The following is a 17,821-nucleotide window of genomic DNA, read 5'->3' on the forward strand; positions in this document are numbered from 1 at the left end:
TTCGAACGATTGTTTGAATGAATTTTTGAAATTAAATTTAAAATCTTGAATGTGTAGTGATTTTGCTCGTAATTATGAGATTGTCTAATGCATTTATTTTTACATAAGTATTGTTTTGTTTGATTTTAAGTATGTATCATAAAAATTTGTATTTTAAGATACCTTTAAGATAGGAATAATCAGTTTGGGTATTAAGTAGTAAGTGTGTCACTTCATTATAATGGTCCAAATTTTCGATGTGATAAGATAACCTATGTTAAAATGCACTTATTCTCAAAATTTATATTTTAATGATTAACACAAAAATCTCAGTGAATACTTAGAAATTAAAAATTAATACTAGAAGCGATTTTATTAAAGACTTATTAAAAATTGTGAAAGAAATAGTCATTTAAAATGCGATTCTTATTAGGTAATTAGAAGTAATTACAAATAACTGTAGATATGAAACTAAATTGTCTACTATTTATTGAAAATTCAATCACAATCTCTTTGTTTTTATGTTCGATGTATTTATTACCTAGGCCCAGTGATTTTGTAACAGATTAACTGTTAAATTATATTATTAAAAATATCTTCGCATTTAAGTATGTGTGTATAAATAAATGTAAGAGCTTATTCTTACGAATGATATTTTTTTTTTAAATTGAATATTGCATAATTAATATTTTTTGGTATATATTTTAAATATATGAATAATTTTGTCATGTTCCTTTGCATTCGCATTTTATTATATACTACAGTTTTATTGTAATAGTTATCAATAGTATTAATAAATACAAGACTTGAATTCATTATTCTAATTATAAATTAATATTTTTGCTGCAATTATATTGTTCCTAAATATTATTCTACTATTGAAGTTAAGCATGAAGAAAAAATGTATTTTATTTTGTGTCATCAATTTCGTAAAGGTTTTAATTTTGTTATAAAACTGATCTCTATTCTGTACTGAAACATTTAATAAACATTGATTTCTTATATTTTTATTGAGTTGTTTTATTATACCGTATATCTCTGTACTTTCATACACTGCTTATGACAAGATGACCGGAGGAGATGGCCACGGCCACCATGATGACCACCACTAGCAATATGCAATTAATATAGTTTGCAATATTTCGTTCAATGTTACGATATGATATGTACACTAGAAGCACTTGTTAAATAAAATGGAATTACATTAATGACCACTTCCAATATATAATTATGATAACAGTCGTTTAAAATGTTTTGTTAGTAAATAGTTGATTCGACGTAGTCCTAGAATCCTCTTCCAAGTATTAGAAAAGTTTTAAGAAAAATAAACCGGCTAGAATTGGTCCGTTGTCGAGTTTAGCTTTTAGCAACACATATAAAGATAGACAAATTTGTTTGGCAAAATAAAACATGTTCACAAGATTTAAACTTTATTATATTTGGATAAAGTGATATTACACTCACAGATACTCTGTGATTATAATTTAAGTACAGATTCACAGCTTTTTATAAATAGAATTTAGTTTAATGGAGATGTATGTAATATTTAAGAATCAATTCCATTACAACTTATCTGAAAAAATAGTTTTTGATGTGAAAATAGACCTTTTGATATCCAAAATGAATATGAAGTTTCACTCTAGTGTATCGCACAAAATAACATTTCATCCTTAATAATATTAATTTGATCACAAATTACGTTTGTACCAATGACTGATGTCGACGTATTAAGTAGTTTAAGGTTTACGGTGTTTCGTGTTACATATAAATGTTCATAACGCTAGAGGCAGTGATTTGTGAACGATTTGTGACATGTTACAATATGTAGTTTTCTATAGACAAAAATATAACACAATTAAAAAACGCTAACAAACTTCAAAATCACGAGGAACAAACTTACAAATTGAACTGTTTGCTTAAAGATAAAATAACAATCATTTGCTAATGGATAAGGACCTCCTAACCACAACTGTCTCAGAGAAAATGTACTTAAGTGAATAATGTGCTAAATTTCACAATACTGACAAGAGTTGAGAGAGAGTGTCTTTAATTTTCCAATTATATTACAAATAGTAAAAAAAAAAAAAAATTTAATATTCGAGAAAATAATAAAACTCCTTTATTTTGACAAAATAATTACTACATACATTGTACCCAGTAAGTAGTAACGCACCAATATTTACAATTATTCACTTTCATCGCATGTCACTTTGATTTACATTGTGAGTAGTGAGCTCTTTAAATATAGTGTATTACTTGTAATATTAGAATTAATAGCTCTAAAAGAAATGCAAGACATACGCAATACACCCTCACAGAAAACAAATTAGGACAGTAGACACCACAAATAGAATAATACAGAATTTTTTTCTATAAAAATATTAAAGTCAATCAGAGTGGCGAGAGATCATTTTATTTCAGATAAAAATTACAGAACACTTTTACAATACATTCCATATTACTTTAAAGACTTTTTCAACTGGCGTCAGTTATATTGATGCCAATCAATACCAATCAATAAACTACTGAAACAAACTTACTGCAGTGTTACCACAAGGGTAACAACATACCTATTTTGGATCGTCCATTAATCACGTTTTGTGATGTTTTAGGAGAATTTAAATCACCCAAAAAAAATTGTGTATTTTTTGTGCAAAGTAAATTGCAATTTTTTAAAATATAATATTTAAATCCAGATATAATGTGATTAAGTTTTGCAAAATTAAACATCATGATGTTGATTGTTTTCCCAAACCCTTTCGAGCCTTACGTGATAAATGAACGACTCCATTAATAAAAATAAAAAAGTTTATTACATTATTTGCAGTACCAGTGTGCCTCGTAAAATATTGAACTAATATTAGATTTAAAATTAAAAGAAGTATTAGGTATTAATTTTATATGTTCGTACTTCATGATATAAACAGTAGGCGTATATGTCCTTATTCTTTTTCTTCTGTATTTGAAATACTTAAAGTTAATGGGTGACTACATTCAAAATATTATTCCGATTAGTCATCTTCGAGTATACTTTTAACAATGGCAACCAATGAAATCTTATGACAATATGACAAAAAAAAAAATTAAAATTTCTTATATTACTTTAAATGCAGAATAATTCGTAAGTCGTAAATGTCTAATATCTAGCAAAATGGAAGCTTCTTATGTGATATGGTGTTGTTCACATTGAGCAAATATATTTTGATAAGGTGATACATTCGAGAACGCTAGCAACACGCTTTGTGATAATTAGTTAAAACTGTGTTTTAAAGAATAAAAACTCTTACTGGAGCCATTACACACACTCGTGTATTATAAGTTTGATGATGTTTATCAAGTATATCAATAATTTCATGATGTCTCTAGCGATAATTATATATGGTGTGCTAAGACGGCTCTGTAGCGATGTTAGATATCTCACATAAAATCTCTAATTAACTGGTTTGTGAAGCGGAAACAAACATTAATGTATGATAATGAATAAAAAAGGTAAAAGGAATTATTGTAAGTTAATTATTCTCTATTGCTATGAAAAACAAATATTATTCTGTATGAAGTTAAAAACGTGATTCGTAAAGAAATTCGACAGATGTAATACACGTATATAATGTTAAATTATACCTAAACGGGATATCTTTAGTTTTTAATTGGTCTAAGTATTATGAATACTATTGTCTAATTTTGACTAGTACTTGTTCAAATAATTAAGATTTTTGTACAGATGATTATGTCTACGTAATAAAATTTAGTAACATATTAATTCTGAATTACGTTATATTAGAATAAGCGATTTAAATTAAAGCGTATATTTTGAAATATCCAGCATACAAGTAGCAACTAGTTGCCCGATAATAATATCATTTAGGTATATATATATTAAATATATATTATATATATTAGTGCAAGTAAAAATGATTTTCCTTCAAGTTAAGAACAAAAACTTAGTTTAAATATTTTAATAGTGATTTCATTTTGTTTTAGTTTATTTTGCCCTATTTGGTGAATATTGCCAGTTGCGGTTAACATATTTGTATCATTATGCTTAAAACGTATTGTAAAACAAACAATAACATACCTCAGAATTCGATTAACTTAATAATATTGTCCCAAACATCTTTAATCTACCCTCAAATCACGATACGACCTTGACGAGGCACAAATTTTAACGTGTAACGGCTACGTATTCTCGTTTTACTTAATATTGTCATAAGTTACTTTACAGCGATATATGGCAGATAATGATTCCTTAACATTTATTGCTTGTCTTAATGTGGTGCGGTATATCTCGATGTAACGGATTTCTAAACCGATTAAGGCCCATCTGTAATCCATATTTATATATACTTAGTACGACATTTATTGCGCGGTCTTCTTATTTTACTCTAAGAATTTGTTTATTAAATAAAGGTCAATTCTCGGTCATAAAAATAAGATTATACGCAAATATAAACATGAACAAAAAATAATGTCCACATAAATTACGTTACTAATGCATTTGCCGAATAGCGCCAAGTAAACAAGTGCGTCGCAGTATAAATCAGTCGCAGACAATCATGATATCGAATACCGAAATCACAAAAAAAAAAATACTAAAAATAATGTAACCAAGGACACTTAAATGAAATAAATACTGTAAGTACTACGACTATCGTAATAGCGCCGGCGTGCGGCTCTAATGACTTTGGTACGAGTACCTCCCTCGCAATCTGAGATTATGGCCAAGTTCGATTCTCAGTTACAATATTGGACTAGCATGAAATTCGTTTACGATTCGTCTCCAGGCGGCTTACGTCTCTTCTCCGATTCTTCATTCACCTGAAACAATTAGATTTATTGGATTGTTATTTGTATTACTAAAATATTGAAAAAGTCTTATACGATAATATTATATCTGAAACGAACAGATTAGACATGGCGCGCTTCCCTGTAAAACATCAGGCACCGTCTCCAGGTGGTGGAGTATGGGCACTCTCGCTCTGCCATCAAATGTACAGGTAACACCGGCCCGATCACCAGTAGTGTATGGGCACACAAAGCGGACAGCAGCGTCACCGACAGTCGCCACTCACCAGTAGGTGTGCAGGCGCAGGCAGTCGCCGGCCAGGTCGGCCAGCAGCGCGCGGCGGCCGGGCAGCAGCGCCAGGCCGGCCACGCGGCGCGGCCGGCGCTCCGCCAGCTCGCGGGCGGCCAGCAGCGCGCCGCCCGCCTCCAGCACGGCACCGCCACTCACCAGTACGTGTGCAGGCGCAGGCAGTCGCCGGCCAGGTCGGCCAGCAGCGCGCGGCGGCCGGGCAGCAGCGCCAGGCCGGCCACGCGGCGCGGCCGGCGCTCCGCCAGCTCGCAGGCGGCCAGCAGCGCGCCGCCCGCCTCCAGCACGGCACCGCCACTCACCAGTACGTGTGCAGGCGCAGGCAGTCGCCGGCCAGGTCGGCCAGCAGCGCGCGGCGGCCGGGCAGCAGCGCCAGGCCGGCCACGCGGCGCGGCCGGCGCTCCGCCAGCTCGCAGGCGGCCAGCAGCGCGCCGCCCGCCTCCAGCACGGCACCGCCACTCACCAGTACGTGTGCAGGCGCAGGCAGTCGCCGGCCAGGTCGGCCAGCAGCGCGCGGCGGCCGGGCAGCAGCGCCAGGCCGGCCACGCGGCGCGGCCGGCGCTCCGCCAGCTCGCAGGCGGCCAGCAGCGCGCCGCCCGCCTCCAGCACGGCACCGCCACTCACCAGTACGTGTGCAGGCGCAGGCAGTCGCCGGCCAGGTCGGCCAGCAGCGCGCGGCGGCCGGGCAGCAGCGCCAGGCCGGCCACGCGGCGCGGCCGGCGCTCCGCCAGCTCGCAGGCGGCCAGCAGCGCGCCGCCCGCCTCCAGCACGGCACCGCCACTCACCAGTACGTGTGCAGGCGCAGGCAGTCGCCGGCCAGGTCGGCCAGCAGCGCGCGGCGGCCGGGCAGCAGCGCCAGGCCGGCCACGCGGCGCGGCCGGCGCTCCGCCAGCTCGCAGGCGGCCAGCAGCGCGCCGCCCGCCTCCAGCACGGCACCGCCACTCACCAGTACGTGTGCAGGCGCAGGCAGTCGCCGGCCAGGTCGGCCAGCAGCGCGCGGCGGCCGGGCAGCAGCGCCAGGCCGGCCACGCGGCGCGGCCGGCGCTCCGCCAGCTCGCAGGCGGCCAGCAGCGCGCCGCCCGCCTCCAGCACGGCACCGCCACTCACCAGTACGTGTGCAGGCGCAGGCAGTCGCCGGCCAGGTCGGCCAGCAGCGCGCGGCGGCCGGGCAGCAGCGCCAGGCCGGCCACGCGGCGCGGCCGGCGCTCCGCCAGCTCGCAGGCGGCCAGCAGCGCGCCGCCCGCCTCCAGCACGGCACCGCCACTCACCAGTACGTGTGCAGGCGCAGGCAGTCGCCGGCCAGGTCGGCCAGCAGCGCGCGGCGGCCGGGCAGCAGCGCCAGGCCGGCCACGCGGCGCGGCCGGCGCTCCGCCAGCTCGCAGGCGGCCAGCAGCGCGCCGCCCGCCTCCAGCACGGCACCGCCACTCACCAGTACGTGTGCAGGCGCAGGCAGTCGCCGGCCAGGTCGGCCAGCAGCGCGCGGCGGCCGGGCAGCAGCGCCAGGCCGGCCACGCGGCGCGGCCGGCGCTCCGCCAGCTCGCAGGCGGCCAGCAGCGCGCCGCCCGCCTCCAGCACGGCACCGCCACTCACCAGTACGTGTGCAGGCGCAGGCAGTCGCCGGCCAGGTCGGCCAGCAGCGCGCGGCGGCCGGGCAGCAGCGCCAGGCCGGCCACGCGGCGCGGCCGGCGCTCCGCCAGCTCGCAGGCGGCCAGCAGCGCGCCGCCCGCCTCCAGCACGGCCAGCGCGGGCCGGCCGCGCACGGAGCGCGCGCACACGATGCGCGGCCCGCTCTCCGTGCGCTCCACCGCGACGCCGCCGTAGCCTCCGCGACCTGCTCCGCGACGGAGATAAATCCTATGTAATTAGCGATCCATGGTAAACGGAGTTGGTGTTATCTTATGAATTCTTTTTTTATATGTATGATGCAATATCGCCTGTAGTACTATGGTTTTACCCTAATAGAGAGATAAAAATCACGCTGCAAACCTAACTTAAGCAGTACACATTTGCACAACACACGAGTATTATTCATTTAATATCTTCTCACTTTTAAATAGCTTATAATAAATCCACCAACTATCTTAACTAATTCGATAATACACAACAAGTGACTCAATAACACCGATTCGTATAAAAGATCTCTTTACCTTTTGGTATAGGTGCTAAAATAGTTTGCAGATTTCCTTCCGAATCATACACCCGCACCGCTACGTCTGCCACTACGATCATGTCTTCTGTCAGAGCTAGCCCGCCTACAAGTCCCAAATCGCCGTTACCAACCTGTGATGAGATTTTATTTAAAAAAAGTTTTAGGTAGATATAGACATATACGTTGACTGGAAAAGATCTCTTTTAGAGATAAGTTCACTCTTGCTAACTGCCTATATTACAATGACTATTGTAAAATTATTTAGTGCAATAAAGAAAATCATAAACCTAAACAACTTCAATAAGGGTACCATAGACGAATACTGAGTGACATAATAATTTATCGAAAATGGGTCTAGTTCGCTGGTCTTGAATATGGAAAGTCATCGTCGCCATCGTCGTACATTTACGCTTCCGGCGTAGTTAACCAGTGGATGACGGCGTTAGTCTCGTCAATACTTTTAAGATAAGTCGTCCTGCGGCCTCATGGAGCTCAGTCGTAACTCCGTCATTCCTCGGGGCCATTCCGTTTTTAACCTGCTTGAGCGTCTGCATCGACTTCGATATCCGTTAATATATATATATATATATATATATATATATATATATATATATAATTATATATATAACTAGGATATTATCTATGATGATTTTACGATATTAAAAATCAATTCACATGTTGTTTTCCAGAACGCTTCGCCCTAATCGACCCCTTACAAGATAATACAAGCCTACCTCCCGCTCGATGTTCCCGTGAGTGTCAAACACGAAGACAGTGCGGGCGCCGTTGTCGGCCACGGCCAGACGACGCGACGCCGCGTGGGCGGCCACACACACCGGCTCCACCAGACGCTCCGAGCGGATTGTCCGCACCGTACCGCCCTCGCTGTTGATCTGTGAATATTTGTAAGTGTTATTACAGCCTACTTACTCATCTGGCCGACAGACAGTAGTGAAGGTCATAAATGGTTTTTTTATCAAAATATAGCAACCGGGCTTAAGTAGACTGCCAACAAAGGACAAAACCCAAGATTTCAACTGAAGCCTACTTGCATTCCTGTTCATATACTTCTGGCTATACCTAAGTACCACACTTTTATAGTCAGAAACTAAAGTGGCTACTATAGTAGTACTTTCTAAGAACAGAGAGAGTGACAGAGATAGAAAGAGAGAGAGAAACAAAAAGATAGATATGGAAGTCAAAATGTCTCCTACTACCTATATGCCTTGCTTTCATTAATTTATTCATTATCTCGTATTTTCTTTTAAACCAGCAACAGATTTATAACTCTTTGCTGCTTTAGCTATCTGTGGTATTGTAAAAAAAATCTGCTATAAATTTAGTGTGATACACCACAACCTAATAATACACGACAGATCATTGGTAATAACTGCTGTAACAATACCACAACTTATAAATTTATCTGTGGGTAATCTATGGAAGTTCTTAAGTTAATATGACCTAAATAAAATGAATATTTAATTAGTTTATGCCAGATAATTAACAAAGGACGAAATGACAATTTTAAATATTTTTAATTAAGCGAATTTAGCCTGTAATATTCCACTGTTGGACATAGTCCTCTTTTTCCATGTAGGAGAAGAATTGGAGCTTAATCCATCACGCTGCTACACTAAGGAAAGGCGTATATGTACTATGAGTCGTTACTCACTCACCGCTATCAGGTATTTATAATAACAACCGGGACCTTCCTGACTGGTTTTGGCATGACGTGCAATAACAAAGCGATAGCAACTATTGTGCAAATATTGTGGTCAAATTGTAATTCAGAAGATCATAGCCAAGCAAGAGTCTGCGGAGAGCAATTTGTGAATTGCAGATACTACTAATAGTATTAACTATGGTCACAGAAGATTTTTAGTACTAGTTTAATTGCAAAAATGTTTTTGATACTCAGCTTATGTAATACAATTTAAATAACATAGGGAATCGATTGCACAGTCACTGCACATTTATTGCAAATTTCCTAATTTTAGAAGGCTTGTATTAGTAATTTTGATATTCAACTGCTCCACACGATCGCCTAATGTTCCAATTCGACCCACTGTAAATGTGTTAATAGCTACGCGATTTAATTTTTTTGCATTACCTTGTATTTATAATAATAACATCAACGTAAAACAAATTGTTACCTCCGTGAGTGTCCTCGTTCGCCAGTTGACAACAACGACGCCTTCAGCCGTCACTGCTATCCCTGTACAGCTTCTTCCTGCCAACCCTATAATATAATTAGGAATTAATTTTTTACCGATTACATGTAAACTTTAAATTTATCAAAACAGCTCGACAGAGTATTTGTAAGAAGCAGTTTTTTATTTTATGTAACACCAGCATTTTGCCTCGGCTTCGTACGGATGTTTAACAAAAATTTCTAAATATATTTTTTTTATTTCCCTATATATATATATATATATATATATATATCTTTTTTAAACTACAATAAAGTCTAAGTCATTCGCGGATAATGTAGCTTCCCAACAATGAAAGAATTTTTCAAATCGGTTCAGTAGTTTTATAGCCTATTCAATGCAAACAATCATATCTTTCCTCTTTATAATATTAGTATAGATTAAGTGAAACATGCTCATAGCCATAAATTAATTACATAACATTAAAAAATAAAATCTCACCATCATTTACTATATGAGTTTTAAAAGCAAAGGTTTCGTCATCTAACACTTTTACTCTTGAATTACCGGCATCGAGAACATAAATTTCACGACGTTTGGGACATCTGAAATAAAAAAATAAAATAAAAAAACTTATAATCATTGAACGAAATTTAAATTAATTACCTAATTGACCATTTACCTAAATGTTTTTATGTCATAACAAAACAAGTTATGTACCTATATTAAATAGACTAGATAATTATTATAGTTAAAAATGTAGATATCGGCATGGACATTTAGCAACATCGTTTTGTGCATCACACAAACAGATACAATAGAAACAAAACAGAAAGTTTTGTTCAGTACAAAATGTATATATATATATATATATATATATATATATATATATATATATATATATATATATATATACACAGCGGCCGGCAGCACAGTGCGAGACGTCACGTCACCTGGCGACGGCGACGGGCTGGCTGAGCTGCTCCTTGCCCGAGCCGCGCGCGCCCCACACGCGCAGCGGCGCGGCGGCCGGCAGCACGGTGCGAGCTACCGAGAGACAGAGACAGAGACAGAGGCAGGGAGCGAGACGTCACGTCACCTGGCGACGGCGACGGGCTGGCTGAGCTGCTCCTTGCCCGAGCCGCGCGCGCCCCACACGCGCAGCGGCGCGGCGGCCGGCAGCACGGTGCGAGCTACCGAGAGACAGAGACAGAGACAGAGGCAGGGAGCGAGACGTCACGTCACCTGGCGACGGCGACGGGCTGGCTGAGCTGCTCCTTGCCCGAGCCGCGCGCGCCCCACACGCGCAGCGGCGCGGCGGCCGGCAGCACGGTGCGAGCTACCGAGAGACAGAGACAGAGACAGAGGCAGGGAGCGAGACGTCACGTCACCTGGCGACGGCGACGGGCTGGCTGAGCTGCTCCTTGCCCGAGCCGCGCGCGCCCCACACGCGCAGCGGCGCGGCGGCCGGCAGCACGGTGCGAGCTACCGAGAGACAGAGACAGAGACAGAGGCAGGGAGCGAGACGTCACGTCACCTGGCGACGGCGACGGGCTGGCTGAGCTGCTCCTTGCCCGAGCCGCGCGCGCCCCACACGCGCAGCGGCGCGGCGGCCGGCAGCACGGTGCGAGCTACCGAGAGACAGAGACAGAGACAGAGGCAGGGAGCGAGACGTCACGTCACCTGGCGACGGCGACGGGCTGGCTGAGCTGCTCCTTGCCCGAGCCGCGCGCGCCCCACACGCGCAGCGGCGCGGCGGCCGGCAGCACGGTGCGAGCTACCGAGAGACAGAGACAGAGACAGAGGCAGGGAGCGAGACGTCACGTCACCTGGCGACGGCGACGGGCTGGCTGAGCTGCTCCTTGCCCGAGCCGCGCGCGCCCCACACGCGCAGCGGCGCGGCGGCCGGCAGCACGGTGCGAGCTACCGAGAGACAGAGACAGAGACAGAGGCAGGGAGCGAGACGTCACGTCACCTGGCGACGGCGACGGGCTGGCTGAGCTGCTCCTTGCCCGAGCCGCGCGCGCCCCACACGCGCAGCGGCGCGGCGGCCGGCAGCACGGTGCGAGCTACCGAGAGACAGAGACAGAGACAGAGGCAGGGAGCGAGACGTCACGTCACCTGGCGACGGCGACGGGCTGGCTGAGCTGCTCCTTGCCCGAGCCGCGCGCGCCCCACACGCGCAGCGGCGCGGCGGCCGGCAGCACGGTGCGAGCTACCGAGAGACAGAGACAGAGACAGAGGCAGGGAGCGAGACGTCACGTCACCTGGCGACGGCGACGGGCTGGCTGAGCTGCTCCTTGCCCGAGCCGCGCGCGCCCCACACGCGCAGCGGCGCGGCGGCCGGCAGCACGGTGGCGCGCAGCGGCGAGTCGCGCACGCCGCGCGCGAACACCAGCACGCGCACGCACACCGCGCCCGCGCTCCACGGGCGCATCGAGATGCTGCGGACACAGACACTCATGTTGTTGACTCTGACACATTTAAAAATGAACCTAAATTGAGTCAAAAAAGGGTTTTATTTTTATATTTCTGAGACTAATGATTAAACTAACCGGTAGAAGTAAATTGGTGAAGCATTGATTTAGGACCAATTTTTAAATATTTCCCTCGTATACATAGCTTTTTCATTGGTTTTTATTAGTAAGGTTAGATATATTTTCTACTATGCGAAAACCTTGTTTACAGCGAGAAAAAAAAGTGCATACCGATATAACCCTGAATCGAGGTCAGTGACAGTACATGGCAGTGGTGCATCGTCTAATGTAGCAGCAGCAGTGACAGGATCCCCACCAGTACTTCTGGCTTCACCATGATAGTCAACAGTCCGTAAAACTACCACTAATTCGAGACCACATACACAAGCTGACTCTGAAACATATAAACAACTATGGGTTAGTAATTAATCCTGAATATCTCATATAATGTTTTTCTTCAGAGATAAAGATTTTGGAGGTATAATGAATGCAATTAAACGAAAATATGTGCCTTAAATGATCAATGTTTTTACATATAGTTCTTGTTTAACTAATATAAATCACACACTACCTTGTCTGTATAAACAGATTTTGCAAGAAAGAAGTTTTAAAATTGAACTCTAATAAATCCTGAGAGCAAAGTATTTACCTAATAATTATACATTTACAAAATACTAAATAATAATGCAGATTTCAGCCTTAGTTATCTGTGGTATTTCTATTTGAAATTACAATTATTAAAATATAAATTAAATATAAAATTTGTTACTTACCTAACTGTAGAGTACATAAACCAGGAAAAGTAGTACTAGTCCGAACTCTACCCAATTCTGCCAATGCCTCGGCAAATCTTAGTTGAGCGTCGTTGTGTGCAAAGTCTACCGCTAAGAAGGCGTTCTCTCTTGGCTCAGCAAGTGCTGCAGCATCGCCAAGTCTAGCCCCTAAAGCCGCGGCTCGACTGCTCACTTCCCTAACTTCAACCTGCTGTTGAAGACCTGAGCATTCTGCCTCAACCTGCAAAAATAAAACCAGCTTTAGATAAATCATATAAACAAAAATCTAGTTTCAGAAGTCATAGTTGGACTTCAATATTTTTTAATGTTGCTTTATTCTAATTTTAAAAATACACGCTTATGCATATATCAAAAGCAAAAACTTTAGTAGCAAAACTTACTTTTGCTTTTTCAGCATCAATCAATTTCAACTGTTCTTCAAGTAGCTTTCTCTTATGTGTAGCAGCAGCTGCTGCAGCCGATTTTAGTTCGCTATGCCGTTTATCTAATGCGGCTTTTAATTCTGTGAAATGTCTATCTATAGCCTCGTCAGCCGCAGTCGCTGCCGCCTCTAGTCTCCTCAACTCACTAGCCACGGCATCCCTCGCGGAACCCAGCTTACTCAGGCACTCATTGGCTCTATATAACAATATCTCAGACATTCTCTTTAATGCTATAGAAAACGGCACCACGGTATGATCACAAGGAGTATCACTATGAGGACCGTCTGCACAGTGTCTGCAGAAAACACAGTCACAAGTTTCGCAGAAGAGTAACTCTCTACCGGGGTGTGAACTGCACTGGGGGATTACTTCTCTTCTCTGTCTAGCCATTAAATCTAATAATTGGTTCACAAGGAACGATGGAGGCAAAGCCGGAACGCCGCCACGTGGTATGGTTATTAATTCTCGGCATATCGGACATCTGAAGCTTCCTGCATCCCTAGTCTGTGAGGCGGCTATTCGCGTAAGACAGTGTAGACAAACGGTATGAGAACACGGCAAAAGCTTTGGAGTATGCTCCCCTCCATCATAAGTGCCTGTTAACAACAAATCAAGGTATATTTAGCACAAAATAAAATTTTAAGATATTCTGTTATGTTTTATTTAAAATTGCTTAGTGATTTTCAGTGGTTAGCGTAAAGATAAAATATTAAAACAGATACAGTATAGACATGGTCTATTTACATTTTCACATACATACATGTGTGGAGCTGTGAGTGTAATAACTAAATGACATATCATATTGCTTGTAATTATGTGATATCAATGATTTATAAGACAATTGTGTGCTTAAAATTAAGGTGTACTAACATAAACAAGTGCCACAGGTGAGGAAGCTCTCATTAAAATCCTCATAGTTGATGGACACCGTCTCGACGAGCGTGGAGCTCATGCTCGCCATCCCGACGCCCAGCCGTGAACTGTACCATAAGGTTAAAATAAAATGAAAAGCTAGTTTTATTACCAAATAACTACTTAAACATAAAGCTAACCAACATATCAAATATTTTAATACTTAAAAGGTTGTGTGTGACATCAACACATAAATAAATAAACATAGCAAAAAGATATATAGCACATGTAATGGTGATTAATATAAATGTAGGTAGGCATTGACAGCCACTACTGCAAACAATGTGTATAATAAGCTTAACTTTTAACGGGAATATGATAATATGAGGAAAACATTTTGCAATTATTAGCATAAACAATTTTATGTTATTATATTAGATATTAACTGTAAAATAGAAGTTATAAATAAAATTAGCAATCATATAAAATGATAGTGTAATTGAAAGACTACTTTTTAGGTAGCTTTGATTGTTTTAATGCTAATGTGTATTCCAAACTGTTTAGTGGGTAAGCTATAACTTTTGCTTTGTTTTAGAATGTGACTAAGTTAACAATAAAATCTATTAAAATAACATTCTTCTGTAGAATTTATTCTTTAGCAATTTAATAGCTTATAAACTTGGTTAAAATCAAGAAATTCTTGAATAGGTCTACAAATATTAATATTAAGTAACTTGCACAGTAACATAAAATACAAATTAACAAATTACAAATAAACAAAAGTTATAATTAAAGTAGTCATCATTCTAAATGTGAGACAATATACACAGACCTCTGTAATTCATGATTCACCAATCATGGCAGATTGCTCTTGATTTATTTCATTGACTTCAATTGAGTGATATTTTTCACAAATATCTTTTGTATGTAATATTGTCCACATAATGTCATATCAACCCACTTCCTCCACATTATGGCCCAGTTAAAAATCTCACTAACTCCACTTTATTGCATTTGAAATATTGGAATAAGATTAATAATTTGGATTCATAAAATAAAATAACAATGTCTTTGGAACTACATTACACACATTAATGAATTTTTTTAAGGAAAATACAAAGTAATAGGTTTTGATTAGAATTAAAACCATTGGACTTAGGTATTTTTAGTTTGGACTTAGGGATTTTAATTAAAAATCTTTAAGATTTGGAGGAAATAATACTATAGGTTAGACTAGGTTTCTGCCCATGACTACACCCACGTCAAAATCATATAAAATAACAAGGAGAAATAAAAACACACTTATTTTGAAACAGCCATAAACACTATTTTATTTTTCTTCTTACATAAACAAACTTATACTTCAATCTATTTAACATAGTCACTATCTACTTGAATTTTTCAGTTTCATCTTCCACAATCTTCATTACCACAAACAAAATTTTTTTGGAATTAGAGATTTTTGGAGACCAGTCACTTGAATTAGATTTTTAAGTTTTTCCAAAAAAAAATGCACTTAGGTACATGTTGGAAATAAAGATCAATCCATATACAATGAAAAGGAGTATTACTTGCGCAGTCTTTATATCAGAAGACTTAGGGATTTTTTGAACTTTGCCATTCAACTGAAGGACATAATGTCACCGTTTTTAGCGCTTCATGAATGCTATACAAAAACCAGTAATATGTTGTAAAACTAAAGTATATAATGATTATTTAGTGTTGTTTATTTTTGTTTTGTGTAATTAATGTGAAAACAATGGGAATATCACTTAATAAAATTACTAACAAATATGTTCATTACACATTGGTAACAATTTTTATAAATAATAAATTTTAAATATACAAAGTAAAATCAATAATTAAAATATTTATTGAGTATAAGGTAGATTTTTTTAAAATACACATGTAATTATTTTTTTTACATAGCCACTTAATACATAAATAAAGACAAAAAGCGGTTTAATAAAAGCTAAACTAGATATTAGTGAACAAATAGAAATGAAATTTAATGGAAATGAGAATGGTAGTAGAACAAAGGTACAAGAAAAATACTCACAGGAAAGAACAACAATACATGGACGTAAATTCCAGGCACACTTCAGTAAACTTATCTCATCATTTAATAGACGAAAGCTCACCTTAAACAGCGTTCTTTTTACATTTAATAGGACCGTACGTTTATTGCGAAGCGGAATCTTAAATACATATTCCTTTACCACGTTAGCAAACCGAATAGTAACTTTATAAATACTAATAGCATAATCTTTTATATTTAAGATGTTGCTAAATTAAAAACGGCTACTGTATACAAAATAACATATAGTCGAATAGTCTTTCGTAATCGATCGATAATATAGAAAAACTATTTTCATGACAAAGAAAGATACCACACCATAACTTTCTATAATTATAACATCTTTAGGCGTCACATATATCACCGAAAAGAAATCAGCGTGTTACTATCACGTTTCAACCATTTTAAAATTTGCATTAGTTTTGTTTCCAAATATTTATCAAAACTATTTTTGTGTCAACCATTATACTACTGTTAACGTCAACTGTCATCACAGATAATAAATTATTAACAACAAAGGTTTAAAAAAAAATTAAATTTAAAATATAGTACCTAGGTTTATAATAATAATTATAATATTAAATTCTACCATATAACCTAAAGTAAATGCTAATGTACTTAATGTTATATTATCATTATTAATTTATGCGGTACATATTTAAAAAAGAAAACATGAAATATGCAATGAAATTTAGAATTTTTTTGTTATGATATACATTATCTTCGTTTTATTTATAAAAATTTATATATTTTGTGAAAAAAAGCGCGGGAACTTTGAAGTGAAAAGGCGGTCTTTTTTTTTCAAAAATATTTTATTAATTTTATAATTCATTCACTGGAGTTTTTTATAAATAAATACTTATAAATTAATCAAGAGATGGGGAGAAGTAAGAAAAGGAAAAAGAAGGAGGAAGGTAACGCTGAGGACGACTCGTTGAGCTCCGACTCCGAGTCCATAAAATCTGTTGAGCTAACAGACGCCGAAAGGTATGCCCCGTTTCGGGTAGCCGATTACGTGCGGCACTACCCTGAGAACGGGGGTAATTTTGACTATATTGTATTCCTGGAGAGTACAGAGGCTGACAAGCCAATCGGAACAAGAGACATGATGACACTCGCTAATAGCATAAAAAAATATAATAAAGGCGTGAAACAACTAAAACGCATTAATAAAAGTAAAGTTGGAGTTATCTTTGATAGACCTGCTTTTGCTAACGCGGTCTTAGGCAACAAAAAATATCTTGATGGGTACAAACTTAAAGCTTCCCTTCCGGCTGCCGCTACAGAGGTCACTGGGGTAATTTCTCATGTGCCTATAGAATTATCCAATAAAGAAATATATTCAGCTCTAACTAGCACGAAAAATATTATATCTATACGTAGATTTATGCGACGTGTAAGAGAAAATGGAGAAATAAAATTAATCCCCACAAAAACAATTTCTATAACCTTTTCCTGTCCCAATTTACCAGATAGTGTGGACCTCAACAGCTGGCGGTTCGAAGTACGGCAGTACATCCCGCCAGTAAAGCAGTGTCTAAAGTGTTTAAGATATGGTCATATTGCAAAATTCTGTAAAAATTCACAAAGATGCAGCATTTGTGGCGAAGGTCACAATTTTAAAGATTGTCAGACTCCTTATACTGCAGCCAGTTGCTGTCACTGCTCTGGCAATCACATTGCCATATCCCCTGCATGCCCTGTTAAAAAAGAAAAAATCCAGCTTAACAGAGATAAATTTCAGAAAAAAAGCTTTGTTGATGTTTTAAACAGCTCTCACTTTCCATCATTAAACAAAACTGATCAGTTCTTATCTCTTTTAAATTCCGAAA

The 17,821-nt window shown here is 40.3% G+C and overlaps 1 protein-coding gene across 1 annotated transcript; it reads right to left on the bottom strand.

The window, feature by feature from the left end:
• Positions 1 to 6,654: 6,654 nt before the first annotated feature.
• Positions 6,655 to 15,991, bottom strand: LOC123656392 (tripartite motif-containing protein 2-like). The gene is made up of 11 exons (XM_045592082.1): positions 15,972 to 15,991; positions 13,931 to 14,040; positions 13,019 to 13,656; positions 12,618 to 12,858; positions 12,076 to 12,238; positions 11,635 to 11,811; positions 9,869 to 9,972; positions 9,371 to 9,456; positions 7,952 to 8,110; positions 7,216 to 7,348; positions 6,655 to 6,899 (listed from the first exon to the last, which is right to left on the bottom strand). Exons 1-11 carry the CDS (start codon positions 15,989 to 15,991, stop codon positions 6,655 to 6,657), a joined length of 2,076 nt encoding a protein of 691 aa, XP_045448038.1.
• Positions 15,992 to 17,821: the final 1,830 nt, after the last annotated feature.

The sequence above is a fragment of the Melitaea cinxia genome, chromosome 9 (assembly GCF_905220565.1).
Source record: "Melitaea cinxia chromosome 9, ilMelCinx1.1, whole genome shotgun sequence".
Taxonomy (NCBI): Eukaryota; Metazoa; Arthropoda; class Insecta; order Lepidoptera; family Nymphalidae; genus Melitaea; species Melitaea cinxia.

Excerpts from the sequence above, each read along its gene's own strand:
- LOC123656392 (XM_045592082.1), bottom strand. The coding sequence starts at position 15,991 with ATGTATTGTTGTTCTTTCCT. Across the intron at positions 11,812-12,075 it reads CTCGATTCAGGGTTATATCG|CATCTCGATGCGCCCGTGGA; the intron begins GTATGCACTTTT and ends CTGTGTCCGCAG. Across the intron at positions 7,349-7,951 it reads ACGGGAACATCGAGCGGGAG|GTTGGTAACGGCGATTTGGG; the intron begins GTAGGCTTGTAT and ends ATCTCATCACAG.